This window comes from Manis javanica, chromosome 11 (genome assembly GCF_040802235.1).
Source record: "Manis javanica isolate MJ-LG chromosome 11, MJ_LKY, whole genome shotgun sequence".
Lineage (NCBI taxonomy): Eukaryota > Metazoa > Chordata > Mammalia > Pholidota > Manidae > Manis > Manis javanica.
Genome location: NC_133166.1, coordinates 87,051,310 through 87,066,983, shown reverse-complemented (window position 1 = coordinate 87,066,983; position 15,674 = coordinate 87,051,310). Strand labels below are relative to the sequence as shown.

The 15,674-nt window shown below is 50.6% G+C and overlaps 1 protein-coding gene across 1 annotated transcript; it reads left to right on the top strand.

The window, feature by feature from the left end:
* The first annotated feature begins 465 nt into the window (after window positions 1–465).
* Window positions 466–15,558, top strand: CLEC20A (C-type lectin domain containing 20A). Its single transcript, XM_073216810.1, has 8 exons — window positions 466–669; window positions 2,570–2,935; window positions 4,148–4,213; window positions 5,857–6,222; window positions 7,254–7,346; window positions 12,177–12,296; window positions 13,118–13,203; window positions 14,919–15,558. The coding sequence occupies exons 1-8, from the start codon at window positions 630–632 to the stop codon at window positions 14,997–14,999; spliced, it is 1,218 nt and encodes a 405-aa protein (XP_073072911.1). The 5' UTR covers window positions 466–629; the 3' UTR covers window positions 15,000–15,558.
* Window positions 15,559–15,674: the final 116 nt, after the last annotated feature.

Below are 15,674 nucleotides of genomic sequence, written 5' to 3'. Positions count from 1 at the left end.
AGGGGGCTCTCAGCTCCCCAGAGAAAGTGCCTCGGTCCTGGTCTGTGAGCCTCAGCCTGGACAGGGTGGGGGCTCTGAGCTCACTGAAGCAGGGCTTGGTAGGGGCCCACCGCCTGCCGCCTCACGCTTGCTTCCTACTGGTCTAAAGCAAGCGACCTGTCCCGTCTCAGAGACACGGCCTTCTCCCACGGCTCCAGCGTGGGGCTGGTGTGGGCTGCCTGGGGGGAAGTGGCGGTGAGGTGGGCCGGTTCCTCCTCCCTCCCTGGTCCCCCTTCCCTCCCCTACCACTCTGGGCCTTGCTCCTCTGGCCCTTGAGTGCCCCAGCGCTCTAGCCTAGCCCGCCCTCTGCCCCTGCAGCTGTGGTGGTGGGGTGCTCCTCCCTGCCTGCTCATCACTCACCTGCTCCCTGTAACTTGCAGGACAGGAATCTTTCCGGCTTTATTCCGGCCCTGGCTGCATCTCTAGCACCTCACAGCCCGGCTGGCGTGCAGCAGGCACCAAACAAGGATTTGTTTAGTAAAATCTGTCAGTTCAGGTAGGAAGGAGGAGAGCAGAGAGCAAGCAAGAAAGGTGGAGCAGGGGCAGCTTCTGCAGGGGTTGAGGAGCCTCCATCCCAGTCCCCGCCGACCATGCAGGTCCCCAGGCTGCTGCTGCCCATCTGTGCCGCAGGTAAGGTGCAGCCTCGGGAGGCCTGGGCTCCACACATGGCCAAGGCTTGGGGCTGAGGGCAGGGTGCTTTACCCTGAGGTGCTCTGATTTCGAGGATGAAGGGGAGGCAAAGTGGAAAGAAATGCGGAAATGCGCGTTTGCCCCTTGGGGGCCAAGCCTGGGCCTGCAGCTACCTCAGCCGCTGTGTGGGCTCCTCATCCCTCCCAACCTACGGGCCCAGGGGCCAGGACACAGAATTTGCTGTTCTGCATGTCATTTCACTCATTCTTCATTTATGCATCTGACCTATAAATATTTACTAAGTGCCTAATTGGAGCTAGTCAGAAATGGTGCCTGACTTCATCAAGATACCATTCTGGTGGGGGTTATAGACCTTCGGCCAGAACAGAGTAAACCTGATTGTTCCAGGATGTGGCAGACGCAGTGAAGGAGATAACTGGGGTGACGCAAGGGGACAGCCACAGGGAGAGGCCTGTGGGAGATTCTTTAAATAATGTGACCCATTAGATCCTAAAATTGATTTAGAGGGCTGCGGCCAGTGATTTTAGAAAAGGATACAGAATAGGATAAAAAATACCAAAGTGAGTCACACCTCATAAGAAAGTAATTTTTTTCTGATTCCCTTTCTCTGGTACAGGGATCCTCCAACTTTTCTCGGTGACAGGCAGCATCTTGGACTCTGGTGGGTGTGAGCAGCTTCGATCCCTCTGGCAAGTCCTCCTGGGTCCTGTCTGCTGTCCTTCCCATGCTCCTGGGTCCTGTCTGCTGTCCTCCCCATGCTGTGCAAGCTCTTGCCCCTCTGTACGCCGGGTTCTTCAGGCTTGCTTTGCTCTCCTAGGGCATCTGGCTTGAGGCCAGTTTCTTACAGCCTGGAGTCCCCAAGAGGTCCCACTCCTCTCTGCCCTATGCACAGGCAGGTCCTGAGTGAGCACAGTAGCCATGACTGGCCTCTGTTTGCTGGGACACCCCACCACCGCCCCCGGCCAAGAGCCTGGAGTCAGGAAGGAAGCAAGCAAACACTGAGATCTTGGGGGTGGTTCCTGGGAGAAATTTGATTTGTTCATTAGCTCTTTCATTCATTCATTCATTCTCATCACACTGAGCCCTTCTGATGTGCTGGGCTCTGGGAGTACACTGATGAATCAACAAGGCTTGTTCTTTGCTCCTGAGTTGCCTGGACCTGATGGTGGAGACAGATAAGCTAAATGGTCCTTTCCCTGAGGGGGTTTAAAGAATTCTGATGCTGGTCCCAGAAAATTCAGATCCTTGCTGTGGAGTAGTTGCGACTCAGTGCCTTTGAAAGCTCCCAGGGGATTCTGATGCACAGCCCTGGTTCCGAGCCTGTGGCAGTGCCATGCTATGGTTAAAGGTCTGGACCTGGAACACCCAGTCACGGTCCTTGGGTCCTGTTTCTACGCCTTTCCACTGGGTGGCCTTGGGCAAGTCATCTGACTCTCTGACTTGGTTCCTTCCTTTGGAAGACAGGCATAGTGATATGGATCTTCAGGAGCTGTTGGGAGGACTCCATGAGCTAATGGCTCATCGGGAGTGTTCAGTATGTGGTCTATGGTTACTAAGCACTAACACAGGTGTGTGGCAGCAGGTGGGAAGGGGGCCTACCCGGGATGGGACAGAGGAGTGGGGAGTTAGCTGGGTAAAGGGAAGGGGGTGATGAGGGAATGGGAGAATAGGGGCTTCAGGGAGCAGGCAGGGGAGGCTAGTCCTTTCAGGACAAGAGAGTAGCTTGTGCAAAGGCCCAGGGGCAGAGCTCTGTGCAACTGGAGGGCCAGTGGGGAAGGTTGGGAGAGAAAAAGCTGGGGAGTCTGCCTGTGCTGTGACTGAAAGCTCTTTGGGGAAGGGGGAGGGGGCAGCTACATGGTGACAACCTCTCCTGCCCCAGCCTTGCAGCTGCTGAGCAACGACAGGTCCTTCTTGAGAGTGGAGGAGGAGCTGAGCTGGTCCGAGGCCCTGAAGCACTGCCGGCGACACCACACAGACCTGGCTGACTTGCAGAGCATGAATAGCATGAGCAGCATAAAGAACCTCTACTCCCTCACCAGCAGCACCGAGGCATGGATCGGGCTCTTCTTTGACAAGCACATCGGTGGCCTGAGCTGGTCCAGCGGTTCCACGTTCACTGCCCCAGTATGGACCTCGCTGCCCGTCTTCCGGGAGGGCATCTGTGCCACTCTGTATTCCATGTCCATCTTCCCCAGCCTGGGGGCTGCCTCGTGCACGGCTCAGAAGCCCTTCATCTGCTACTATGGTGTGTTCAGAGTCACATTCTGGGCCTGGTCTTTCTCCCAGGGTTGCATTTCAAGAGCAAATGAGAGAGAGAGAGATGCAGCAAGAGGGGGTAGTGAGTGCACTCAAGTCTTTGAGAGGCTCACAGACTTCTCTTCACCCTTTGGTGGCAGTCCCTCTTCCCCAAGACTCCAACAGAGAAGCAGGTGTAAATCAGGGTAGACAAAAAGTAAAATCCGGTATGTTCCACTGTGTCCCCTCCTTCTGCCAATTAAGGATTTAGGGGATGAAGAAAGTGAAAGGGATAGGGTTGGTGTGTGTGTGGTGGTGGTGGGGTTTACAAACTGAACAGCCCTTTCCTGGTCAAAGCGCCAGTTTCTGTTTATCTCTAGGTCAGGCAAAAGCCAGCTCACCCTAAGCCACCCTAACCTCACACAGGGACATGGAGATGTCTCCAGGTCTCTGTCACACCTGAGGCCTTGAAACATAGCCCCTGGGGTCCTAGGTATGCCCTCCAGGTTCCCAAGCCAGTTGAGTGGTGAGTGCCAGGTGGGGTTCCCCTCCAAGGTAGGGCTGTGTGCCAGCCTCCCCTGCTCCCTCTGGTACTTCAGGGCTCCACTGAGGCACTTCTCGCCACCCACTTCTCTCCTCTGAAGCCCACCACCAGTCAGCACTCTCACTACCCCTCCTGGGTGCTGCCTGCCCCCTCTCCCCAGTCTGTCCTTGCACCCACTGAGCTCTTATGAATGTAAATCAGATCATAGATACTCTGCTTAAACAGGCAACATGCTCCCTTAGCAGTACAGTCACATTCCTTTGCAGCCCACCAGGCCCTGCTTGACCTCTTTGGCCTTGTCTCCCTCTCTCCCTCCACAGGCCTGCTTTCTGCTCTGTAGACACACACGGTTCCTTCCCACTCACCCTTGGCCTTTGCTTTGTCTGGGCCTCTCCCTTCCACATCTGCAAGGCTGCCTTGTCCTCATCTTCTCTTCAAGAGCAGGATCCTGCTTGTCTTATTTCTGCTATGTTCCCAGGGCCTAGAACAGTGTCTGTCACACACTAGGTGCTCACGAGACACAGTTATTGAATTAATGTATTAATGTTGATAGGAAAGGCGAGCCTGCTTTCCTTCTAGCGAGGCTTCTCCGGAATTCAGCCTGGCTGTTCATGTGCACAGAGGATGCCAGGTGGCCCCACTCTGTGCCACAACGTGTGGTCTGTTTTGGTTTTACAGACCCTGCCGTGGGGCACCGCATCTCCACAGAGCCCGCTCTCAGCCTGACGACACCTCCAAAGCCAGGTATGCACCTAGGAGCCTCCCTTTGACTTGTCCGCCTGGACCAGCTGACAGGTCATGCCACCTGTTCCCTCTGCTCCTTCCACCACTGCCTGGCTGAGGGATCCCCTGGCTTGGCTGCCTCCGGGCTGCAACCCATGGAAAGGATCAGTGTCTTTATTATTCAGAGGACCAGACAGAGAAGTGACCTGCTCAAGGTCTCCAATGAGACAGTGGCGCTGCTCAGGCTGTGTCCCAGCTCTTCCGATGCCCCCATTCTGGTAGCTTGGGGTCAGGGGCATGGGTACCCCTTTGTCACAGCTCAGGCCCATCCATCTGGTGAGGGGAACTTCCCCCTCTGGATATTACTGCCTTGGTATAATTTTTTTAAAAGTCTGATATAGTCAAATCCAGTCTGCTTTTGGAGTGTCCTTTCTACATTTATGGACTGTGGAGAGAGGATGAGGCTTCCAAGGCAGGCAGGTCTCCTCTGGATCTCGTTCCACTACTTTGCATGACATGAGTTTGGAAGTCATTACTTCCCCGAGCTTCCCTTTTCTCACCTGTAAAATGAGGTTAATAACATCTCCCTCTCAGGATTATTGTGAGGATTTAAAAGGGTGACGTATGCCACACGCATAGCTTGGGCTGGTGACGGCTTAATGGAGGGTAGCTGTAAGAACTTGGTTTAGATAGGGAAAGTTAGGGGAAGAACAGGCAAATCTTGATGGGCGTAGGTGAGCAGGTGTGCATCAGAGAGTCTGGGACGCCCTATTTGAATCCAAGGATATGGCTCCCAGTTCTGCAAACAGAGGTGTTTCCTATCAGGTTTGTGGGAGCTGATGGGCATCTTTTCTGAACCGCCATTGTTTAGAATCTCAGATGCATGTATGGGCTTGTGGGCTACAATTGAGACAGGCCTGGTGAGGGGTGGGGCAGCCGGAGAGGGGCGCCCCATCCAGCCTGGGGCAGGGACTGGAGGTAGAGGCTGGCACCCTGGTCTCTGGGCTCCAACATTAGTCAGGGCCCCTAGAGACAGGCCCATTCTTCCCTTGTCCAGAAGGTCTGTCCCTTCCAGGCTCTCCTTTTGTCCCTGGCTCTCTTGACGTTGTGAAGAACATCACACACTTCCTCTCTTCTGCCTCCTCTCTGGAGCCCCTGAGAGCCACTGTGGCAGGAGCAGCCTCTGCAGATTACAAATACGGCTGACTCCAGGCCAGGATTGCCCAATCTTCCCTCGTTTCCTCCCCTGAACGTTTAACTACCATTTAATTCAGTCCCTCTATTTGCATGCACTGTGCTATACATGGTTGCAGTTAATCCTTTAAATTAAACAAACTTTGGTACTGTTGTTATTCCCATTGCACAGATGTAAAAATTGAGACGTAGACTTAATTTTTAAGGCCAAATAGACTTGAGGAGAGCTCTTAACACCTGCTTTTCCTAATTTTCTCTCCCCCTACCCCAGCTGCTCTTTTAATAGCTTTTGCATTCTCCCAATCTGATACTTAATCTGCCTATAACATTTGGGTTTGATTAACCTTAACACCCAGGGATGGGGGCTAAGGACAGGTCAGACCAGAGCTCTGTTCCTGGGGGATGACAAGGGCTGGGCTGTCAGGGATCTGGGACCTCAGGCCTGTTGTCTCCATGTTTTTTGCCCCCAGCTGTGGTCCAGATTGGCAGACAGACCTTCATGCGATTTGGCCAAGAAGTAACGTGGCTGGCAGCCCTGCTGTACTGTCGCAGCCACCATACAGACCTGGCCGACCTACAGGCAGTGACTGACGAGGCAGGCACGGAGGCCTTGAAGACTGTCACGAGTGAGACTGAGGCTTGGATTGGCCTCTACTTCAATGCAGCCTCTGGATCTCTGAGCTGGTCCAGCGACTTGGGCACCAGCATCCCCACCTGGCTGCAGGTGCCCCAGTTCGGGACAGGACTGTGTGCGGGGCTTCGCACCTATGCGCGCTACAAACCCAGAGTTTATTCAGTGGCCTGCTCTTCCCTGAAGCCCTTCATCTGCTTCTACGGTGCGTGACAATCCAGCCCCTGGCCCTCAGCCCACTGAGGGGAAAGGGCGGGGAAATGGGTCTGCTTGGCACCAGGAGACACGGAGGATATACCTAAGGTAGCATGGTCAGGTGCTGAGTTCTGGAGCAAGCTTTATTTTAGGTCTGGGGATCTTCAAAGGCTGAAGGACCTGTCCAGCCTCAGGGTGTAAGCAGTTAGCCATGGCAGTTAGATATTGGGCAATGAGGTGGTTAAAAGCATCAGCTTTGGAATCTGACAGACTTTACTACTTGTTAGAGATAAGGCGGGCAGCATCTCTGAGCCTCCTTTCCCTCATCTGGAAAATACATTTAACAAAGTGGTATTGATGATGCCTGCCTCATAGGATGGCCTTGAAGACGGAATGAGACTGTATAAAGGACCTCGGGGAGGCCCAGGCAGAGTGCGCCCCCAACAGCCATTAGCTATTGTCACTGCCACTCTGTCTGGGAACCAGCAGGCCCCCTGTGTGTCCTTTCCTTTTCTCTTCTCTTTCTCTGCTTTTCACTTTTTTTGTAACAGCTTTATTGAGATATAATTCACATACCTTAAAGTTCATTCTTTTGAAGTGTCCAAGTTAGCAGGTGTTAGTACATTCACGGGGTTGTCCAAGCAACCCTACTGCCTAATTTCAGGGTTCTATGCCACCCCAAATGGAAGCCCTCACCCTTTAGCAGTCACTCCCCATTCCCCAACTCCCACCCTCAGTCCTGAAAGCCACTGATCTACTTTCTGTCTCTGTGGATTTGTCTACTCTTGGTTGTTTCCTTCGGTGGTTTGGATGTGATGAGAATCATGATCATTATTTGTAAAACCAGAAGGTTGGTTCCTGCTGTAAAGAGCTGTGAGGAGGATTAAAGGCTGTGCTGGGTGGTGGGGGTACAGTACTGTGCCCTCCTGACATGGTTACTGTGATGGGAGCCGGCCCATCCATGCCAGGGGCACTGCTCACGTGCCCTTAGGTGTGGCAGACACAGCCCTACCCTCACACACACCTCTTATTTACTCGCAGACCCTTCCACCGGACACCGGCCGGCAGCAGTGCTCCCACCGCTCATGCAGGCTCCCTCCTCGGAAGTGACTGTGGACACCATGCCCAGGCCAAGTACACTCCCCTGTTTTCTTTGGGTGCTGAGCCTGCTCTTGGCTGGATCCTGGGGTCTTCAGGGTTTGAAAAGTGGACAGGGCAGTCCCCCTGCTAGAATGCAGGGTGGGCTCCATGGGATCCTTAAAGAAGGGCAGTGAGAGATCAGAAAAGAGGTGAGCAGACTGGGTGGCAACCAAGGGTCACTTAGTAGGGGAGGATTTCTCCACACGGCCCAGCCCTGCTGGGCCACCTGGGGTTGGGAGAATGGGGACTTGGTCACCACCAACCTCGCTCCTTGAATTGGGCCACTGACCTTGCAGCTCCAGGGTCCTGAGACCCAGGGAGAGGGAGGCTGTGCAGTCCCTCAGGTGAGGTGATGAGGGCCTGGCGTGGGAGGCAGGGAAAGCACTGAGCATGCTTTAGAGGGAACATCACCAGGGAGGCCTTAGAGGTTCCGCATCCAGACAGGGAAGCACAGTCGAGGTGCCTGTCAGCTCCCTACTAATCCTGGGCTCCTCTGGGAGAAGAAAAGAGGAGGGATGAGTTGCCAGGATTGTGTGGGGACAGGGCTGGGCAGGACAGTGATTGAATTCCTACAACATTCTTACATTCCTGAGGCAGCTTCACGGTTATTACAGTTTGCTTCCCAAGAGTTCCAAAGCTAACTAGTTACAGCTCTCCCCGCTTCTTTCCAGATTGCTACAGCAGACAAAGGTATGATTACCTTTTTTTTTTTTGCAGACACAGAGAAGTTAGGAGACTTGCTCATAGTCACACAGAGCTTCATTCTGGGGACACAAAGAAAAGTCAGGGTCCATTCTGAGGGGGCTCACAGCCAGCGACAGGCCATGTTGCCTGTGTAGTCACAGGCATGGTGCAGACACAGGAGGGGGTTGTCCCAGCCTTGTAATTACCGGTGGATATCCTGGAGGTGGTGATTTTGTGACTATTTGAAAGCGAAGGAGGTGTTAGCTTGCAAAGGGGACTAAAGTGTGTGTGTGTGAGTAGGGGTTGCAGGTGTGAGCTGCAGGCAGGGTTGGGGTGTTAAGCACTGGGCGGGCAGGCCCTGACCCTGCTGGGGACCTCCTGTGAGCTGAGAGTTGCTGAAGAACATGGCCTTCTCCCTGAAGGCAACAGCGTCAGGGCTGGGGTCTGGGGGCAGACTTGGTTCAGAAGCTGGGTAAGAGCCTGCCTTCTGTTTCCCATCAAAGGGCCAACCTGGCAGCAGCCTGGCGGCCCCAGGCACTACCTCACTGGCTCAGGGACCTTGTGGGGACCGGACGGGCCGGGCCTGGCGTGAAGCACGCGTCCATTCTGCACTGTGTGCTCGGCGGTCCCGGAGCCCCGCGCGAGCCCCGCCTTGCGCCACGGGTCGGTGTCCATGCTGTGCGGCCGGAAACCAGGCAGGGAGCCCAAGCGCAGAGGGTCCCACAGACGCCTTCTGTCCCCGTAGGGACCAGCGCCGGCCCCAAGGGTACCTCCCGGGACACGGGCTCGGCGGCCCGACTCCAGCCGCGAGTCAGCCCGCTGCCCAGCGAACACGGCCCCAGACCCCGCGCCCCCACCTCCGCGGGCCCCGCGGCTCCGCAGCCCCAAGGGACGGCGACACCGAGCCCTGTGGCCCACCGCGCGTCCCCGGGGGACGACTCGGCCCCCGAGAAAGGGGCCTTGATTGCCCTGGTAACTACTCAGCGCGCGTCCTTCGGCCCGACGACCTGGCCCTCCCCGCCGCCCCTGGCACCGAGCCCCGCTGGGCCAACTCCCGCCGGTGAGCCCCCGGAAGCGGCCGGGACCCCTCTGACCTCTGCTCGGAGCCCTGCTCCAGTCCACACATCCCCGGACCCCGTCACCGAGCAGCGCAGGCCCGGGACTCCGCGGGGGGCAGCGGCGGACCCCTCAGCTACACCCAGGATGGCAGCGCCCCTGGAGTCCGCCCCACTCAGCCCGTCCTGTGACTCGGAGCCTCCGGGGAACTTTGCGGGGACGGAAGAAAGCTCCTCAGAGCCTTCCAGCTCAGGGAGCCCGACTGTGCCCCAAAGGACAATCGCATGCCCTAGGTGGGGAGCCCGGGGCCAGGCTGCAGGCGTGGAGACAGCGGGGAGCTGGCCGGCGCCTGAAACAGGTGCCCGCCCGTGTCGCTGGCGGTTGGCCCCACCTGGCCCCTGCCCCAGCGTCCCGCTCCTCCTTTGGGGAGACCAAGCCCTAGTGTTCAAGCCCAGGCTACAGGCGGGGAGTTTGAGGGCAGGGGATTTTGCTGGTGCACCGTCTCCTGCCCCTGGCTGCATTCCGGTCCACCCTCTGGGGTGATCGAGTGGAGAAACAATGTATTTTGGCTGTAGCAGTCTGAGAGCCAAGGGTTGGGATGTTGGCTCTACTACTGACTGTTGTAGCCTTAGGCAAATTTCCTAACCTCTCTGAACTCCATTTTTCTCATTTTAAGAAGTGAAAATACTAATGCCATGAGAGGTATCGATCAGTCCCAGGTATCTGGCAGATACTCACATGGTAGTTATTACCATTTTAGTCTCAATTCATTAGTGAAATGTGTCACTTTGTCTCCCACCTCGGTCCTTACCTTATTCAGTAGGGTGGGCTTCATTCTCATCTTACTAATTATAAATGATTATGAGTGATCATAATTATGAATTATTGAGATTGCAGATCTCACAGGCGCACACTTGCTTTATGCCCCTTTGTATCTTTCCCAGGCCTACAATAGCATTTTTGCACATTGGTAGATGATTTAATTCAACAATCATTTCCTGAGTACCTGTTTTAAACAAGGGATTGAACTGTGGATACCAAAAGGAGCAGGACCTGTTTCCTGTTTTTAAAAGAGCTTATTCTAATAGGGATGAATAGAGACAACCAGGACTGTTCGAAAAGTCCTGTGCCAGAAGTGTGAACCAAGAGCCTAGGCAGGAAAGTGACTCATTCATTCTGCCTGGAGAGGTGGTAGTAATTGGAAAAAGGTAGGGCAGGATTTCATCAGGCAGCAAGGACCAAAGGGTCTTCTTGGCAGAGGGAATATTGTAAGCAAAGACAGGCAGATGTGAAAATGTGCAGTTTGGGTGTGTAGGTCACATATTTGCAAAGGGAATGGCAAGCGATGAGGGGAAAGAGGTGGACTGGGCCAAATTCTGAAGGACTTGATCCTGCAGTCAGTGGAGCCATCAGAGGTTCTTAGCAAGTGAACAAAATGCTCTTATCTATAGTTACTAGAAGCAAAGTGGTTACAATGACGTGGGACCATGCTGAGTGTTAGAAAGCTAAAGGAAAAAGCATGGTTCAATATTATATGTGCAATACAGTCACAAAAACATTGAAAGGAAACATCAACCTATGCTTTAAAAAAAAGATTGAAAGGAAATGTATGAAAATGTTAACAGCCGTTATATTCAGGTGATGAGAATATGAATGTTTCCCATTCTGTATTTCTGGATTTTACAAATTTATTCATTTCATTATAAATAAATTTACAATGCTCTGGGTGTGGAAAGAAGAAGACATTTGGAGAGGAGGACAACCCTAGGAAAGGAGAGACAGGCAGTGTATGTATGTGGGGGAAAGGCTGTTGCATGGTCTGGGTGAGGGGAAGTGAGGCCAGATCTGGGCAGCAGAGGAGGGACATGAGAGAATCAATTTTATATCCTTTGCAAATGACATTAATTGAAGAAACAGAAATACAAACATATTTTTTAAATGTTCAGCTTTGTTCACTTAATCACAGAAATGCAAATTAGAAGCAAGAAGCCTTTTTTAAATTAATGATTTTACTTACCAGTTTGGCAAGAATTTAAAAGGGTGGTTATGCTGACGAGGATGCAGGGAAATCAGCGACCTCAGACACGGAGTAGGAAAGGAAACCAGTGTCACCATTCCAGCAGTGTGTGTCAGTCCGTATTCTACCCTTGGAAATTTATTAAGGAAATAATGGTACAAGGTGCTCACATGTACACACATCTTCCACACATGGGTCATTTATTGCAGCATTTTTTTATTGTAGTGAAAAACTGGAGGCAACCTAATGTCCATTAAAAGCAGTTGGTTAAATAAGTTACGGTACATTCAATGAAACACTATGCAGCTTTTAAGAAGAATAAGGTAGATCTTTACACATTCAAATTAAAAAATTCAAGTGTGTGAAGGATATTCTATAGCAAACTGTTACTAGTGGTTATCCCTGGGTCAGGGGAGGGGATATTTTTCGCTTCATCATTTTACAATATTGCATCACAAAAACAATATCGTTATTTCCATATGGAAAAAAAAGACAACTGCAAGGCACTGACAGGACTTTGGTGACTGAACATGACAGCAAGTGAGAGGGAGGAAGGGAGCAGCTGAGGGCACCTGGGGTCTCTGGCTGGGCTGCCTCAGGAGATGGGCAGCCATACAGGGTGGCTGGCAGAGGCTCAGCTTGGTTTTGGAATGCTTGGAGTTTGGGGCGCTACCCCATGATGGAGATGTTGGGGGTCTCTGGGTGCCATGGTGGGGGCTCTATGTAGCTAGCAGACAACATAAGGGCATTGGCCTCTTGGGACAGGAAATACTGAAAGAAAACATTTGGTACTGAGGATAAATTTCATAATCTAGCCCCACAAATCCTGGTATCAGGGACACTATGAGAGATGATGGTGTAGCAATTCAAGAGCTGAGTACCTGAGCCTGTGGGAATAAGTCAAGGACTGGCAGGGATGAGCTTCCCACACTGCATGGTTTCTACCTGATTGTGTGCATAGCAGGGGCTGACCACCCCTATGTTCCAGCTCAGGGGCAGCCCCCAATCTCAGACCACCTTGTTCCTGGGCTGCATTTGCAGTAACTCCTTTATTTTTCCCTCTGTAGCTGTGGCCAGTGAAAGAAGTGCTACTGATATGAGATACACAGCCATTGCCACTCAGGTCCAACATCTGAGCTCCTCTAGCCATCCAGAGCCTAAAGAAGAAACTCCAGCGCCAGATTCAGGTAACTGCTTCCGATTAACAAATTCCCACTCTAAACAAATGAGCAGTTAAATCTGGACAGCCACTCCTTAGCACAGGGCACCTGAGACCTTTTTATGAAAGATCACATGAAATGTTGGGGAGGGAACAGAATAGAAACAGCGATGAGGATCCCAGAGCTAGCTCCCTGGCTACTGTGACACCTTGGGGAGCAACTTCCTCACTTCAGAATCTCCTATTTCTTATCTGCAAAGGCAGTATAGTAAAAACTGCCCTGCCTACACATAAGGTTGCTGCAAGGACCCAGTGAGATAATAATGCAGAGGTACTCAGTAAACTGTAAAACCCTGTATAAATATAAAGTAGTTCTATCATGAAGCTGTAGTTCCTGTAATGATTACAGTGGCTCATGGCTGAAGGCTGAGCTCATTTACAGGCTCAGAGAACTTAGGAGTTCTGGGGTAGAGCTAGCCTTTACAAATGTGTGCCGAGGAAGAGGTGATATTTCCAGCATGGTGTGCAACTACCTAATATATTTATTAATAAGAAAGAGGAAAATATAGCAGAGATGGAAAGCATAATTGCCTGCAGGGGCCAGGATGGGGGATGAGAGCCAGTGCTACCCCACAGCATGAGACACCTCCCTTTCAGCTACTGGCTGGCAGGTCCTTACTGTGGCTGAGCATTCTCCTGTTCAACAGTTTCTTTCTTCTTCCTTTTTGAAATCCTAAACTACCATGTAGCATTTATGGTGTCCAATGGGCACTCCTGACTGCTAAGAACTTAAAGTTTCAAATGGCAATAGGATCCTTGCCCCTGAACCAGCCAGCATTTCCTTTTCAGGGAAACTATTTGGAATCCTGAAAGCAGATTTTACCATCCCAGCTCTAATGGACCTAGAAGATATGAAAGACCAGTTTTTGAATGAGGTGAGACTTTGGCCCACTTCTAATTCTGATCAACCAGATGACTTGAATACAAGATGACACTGTCAAAATCAATATATAAAGAGCAAAAGCTTTGGAAAATGAGCTTATCTGTCGCCATGCCCATCACTTTGGCTCATGGTCACAGACTGGCTCACGCACCAAGATCTTTTCAGATCTTTTTCTTATTCTATCCAACATTTTTCCTGAGCTCTTAAAAAAAAAATCAAGACAGCATAGTCAGAGGGACCTAAATTTGGGTCTTGGCTTTCCATTTATTAGTTGTGTGACCTTGGGCAAGTAATTTCATCTTTCTGAGCCTCAGACTCCTTATGAATTAGGGACAACAGTACCTAACTTACACGTTGGTATTATGATGAAATGAAATATTCCATGTAAAGTGCTCAGCAAACTGGCACATAGTGAGTGCTCAATAAATATAAACATTGGCTATTATTATCATTATCAGCATTATTATTCTGAATTTACATTTGTTTCAGGCTTTTTCCCCCCTGGTTTTTTGAAGTACTGTGAGATGGGAGATGGTGAAGAGGAAGAATTGTTCCTAAATATTATAACAAAAGCCTTCAGCTGATTTTCAAATATGGCCTCAGGGCCCATTTCTCAGTTACATGAGATAATAATCATAGGAGGTCAGAGCTGGAGAGTTCCTTATAGGTCATTTCACCAAAACCATAATTTTACAGACAAGGAAATGATTGGCATTTATCTGGTAGTTTACTGATAGTTATTCACAGGCCAAAGAAATAGCACCCAGGCAATTCATTCTAAAATTTCACAAATTCAAGTTTCTAGAAAGAATGGTAGTATGGGCTCAAGCGCATCTGGAGAGCTGGGCGGGGAACTGGACAGCTTTCAGTCTACAGAGCTGATCATCAAGTCTACAAGTCAAGGACCTTTTTGTCAGTGGGGGGGATCCAAACCAGAAACTTTGTACCTTCTGCTTCAAATTAAAGCTAATAATGGGAAAACTGGGGTCTAAACGGGAATTCCATCTGCTGGACCTTTGCTGGAATGTATCTATTCCATATTAATGGAGAGAATTTCTACCTCCTGTAGTTAAAGGATGGAATTGATGGAGACAGGTGTGTGAGGGGGAAGGCAGAGTGTATATTATCAGTTTTAGCATTTTAAATTCCAAATAGAAGGCAAAGAAATACCTATAGCCAGTTAATCCCAGTTCCCAGGACTAGGACACAGCAACCTTGTGGCAGACACTCACAGTGTTTGGAGCCCCATCTGGACTAGCCAGTATTAATCCTGGCTGACGTCAGAACCCGCTGGGGAATTTAAAAAAGCCCGGCCCCAGCCCTTAAAGAGCTTCTATTTAATTGCTCACTGGAGGAGCTTAAGAGGCATCCCTTTTTTTTTTTTTAAAGTTCCTCAGTGATTCTGAAGGATAGTCAGGATTGAAAAGCACTGTTTAAGTAATTTATTTTAGTCTCCTTTGTCATCAAACTTTTTATGTTATTTCCTTGCCGGGGGGTGGGGTGGGTGGTAGTGGCGGCCTGACAAAATTGATTTATGTGTTTTCCCATTGGTGAAGATGCTAATGGCAAAAGGCAGGCAGCTGGGCAGAGGCTAAGAAAAATAAAGGTTGTCACTGGATGTAAACGTATCTACGTAGAGAGTTTAGAGCTACAATGACTAGGAGGTCACAAGATAGCATCACCAGTTTCTCCCTTTTTGTGTTTCAGATCCAAGAAGCCTTAAAGCTTACATTAGGTCATGAGCAATTCAGACTGAAATTGGTCAGCTTGGAAGTTAACAAAAAGTAGCACACATCTACCAATCTGGGGCCTCCTCCTCTCTGTCACCTTTGGATTCTGAGTGAATTTTACTTTTTAAACTCCTAGTGGATCAGAACTAGAAATAACTCCAGATAATGTGCAGAGATTAACTGGAGGAATTTCAGACCCACACCCAGTACAAAAGAAAACTGTGTACAAAACCTCATCCCTGCATTTTATATAATGAAACAGGTGAGCAGGAAAAGATGGAGGTATTTGGGAACAGTGATCATGAGAGTGACAAGCAAACAAGGACAGAACACCCAATGAAACCACAAACATCCTCAAACAAACCCCATTAATCTACCTGGGGAAGTAAGGGAAGACAGCAGTGGTCTGCAAGCTGAGTGGGGCACACTTCTCAATAAAGTAGACGAAGCTTCCTTTACCAGCCACAAGCTTTAAAGAGGTTTCAAATTCTTCAGAATGAGGAGCTAAGGGTATTATCACAATACAATCTATGTCAATGCGGAGCTAAGGATATTATCACAATACAATCTATGTCAATGCCAGCTATTTGTTCTACATCTAGATTTTCTTTACCCGGATGTTATGAAGTTCCAAGACACTGTTCTTAATGTTAAAATGTACCTTCAGAACAACGTTCCTGTATACATTTTCTTTCTGATATTCCTCCAAGTGTCCTAATCACCCAGATATGTG

Bases quoted from the DNA above. Each gene is read 5' to 3' on its own strand.
- CLEC20A (XM_073216810.1), top strand. From the start codon at position 630: ATGCAGGTCCCCAGGCTGCTGCTGCCCATCTGTGCCGCAG. The intron at 2,936-4,147 runs GTGTGTTCAGAG...TTGGTTTTACAG, and splicing joins GCCCTTCATCTGCTACTATG to ACCCTGCCGTGGGGCACCGC. The intron at 4,214-5,856 runs GTATGCACCTAG...TTTTGCCCCCAG, and splicing joins GACGACACCTCCAAAGCCAG to CTGTGGTCCAGATTGGCAGA.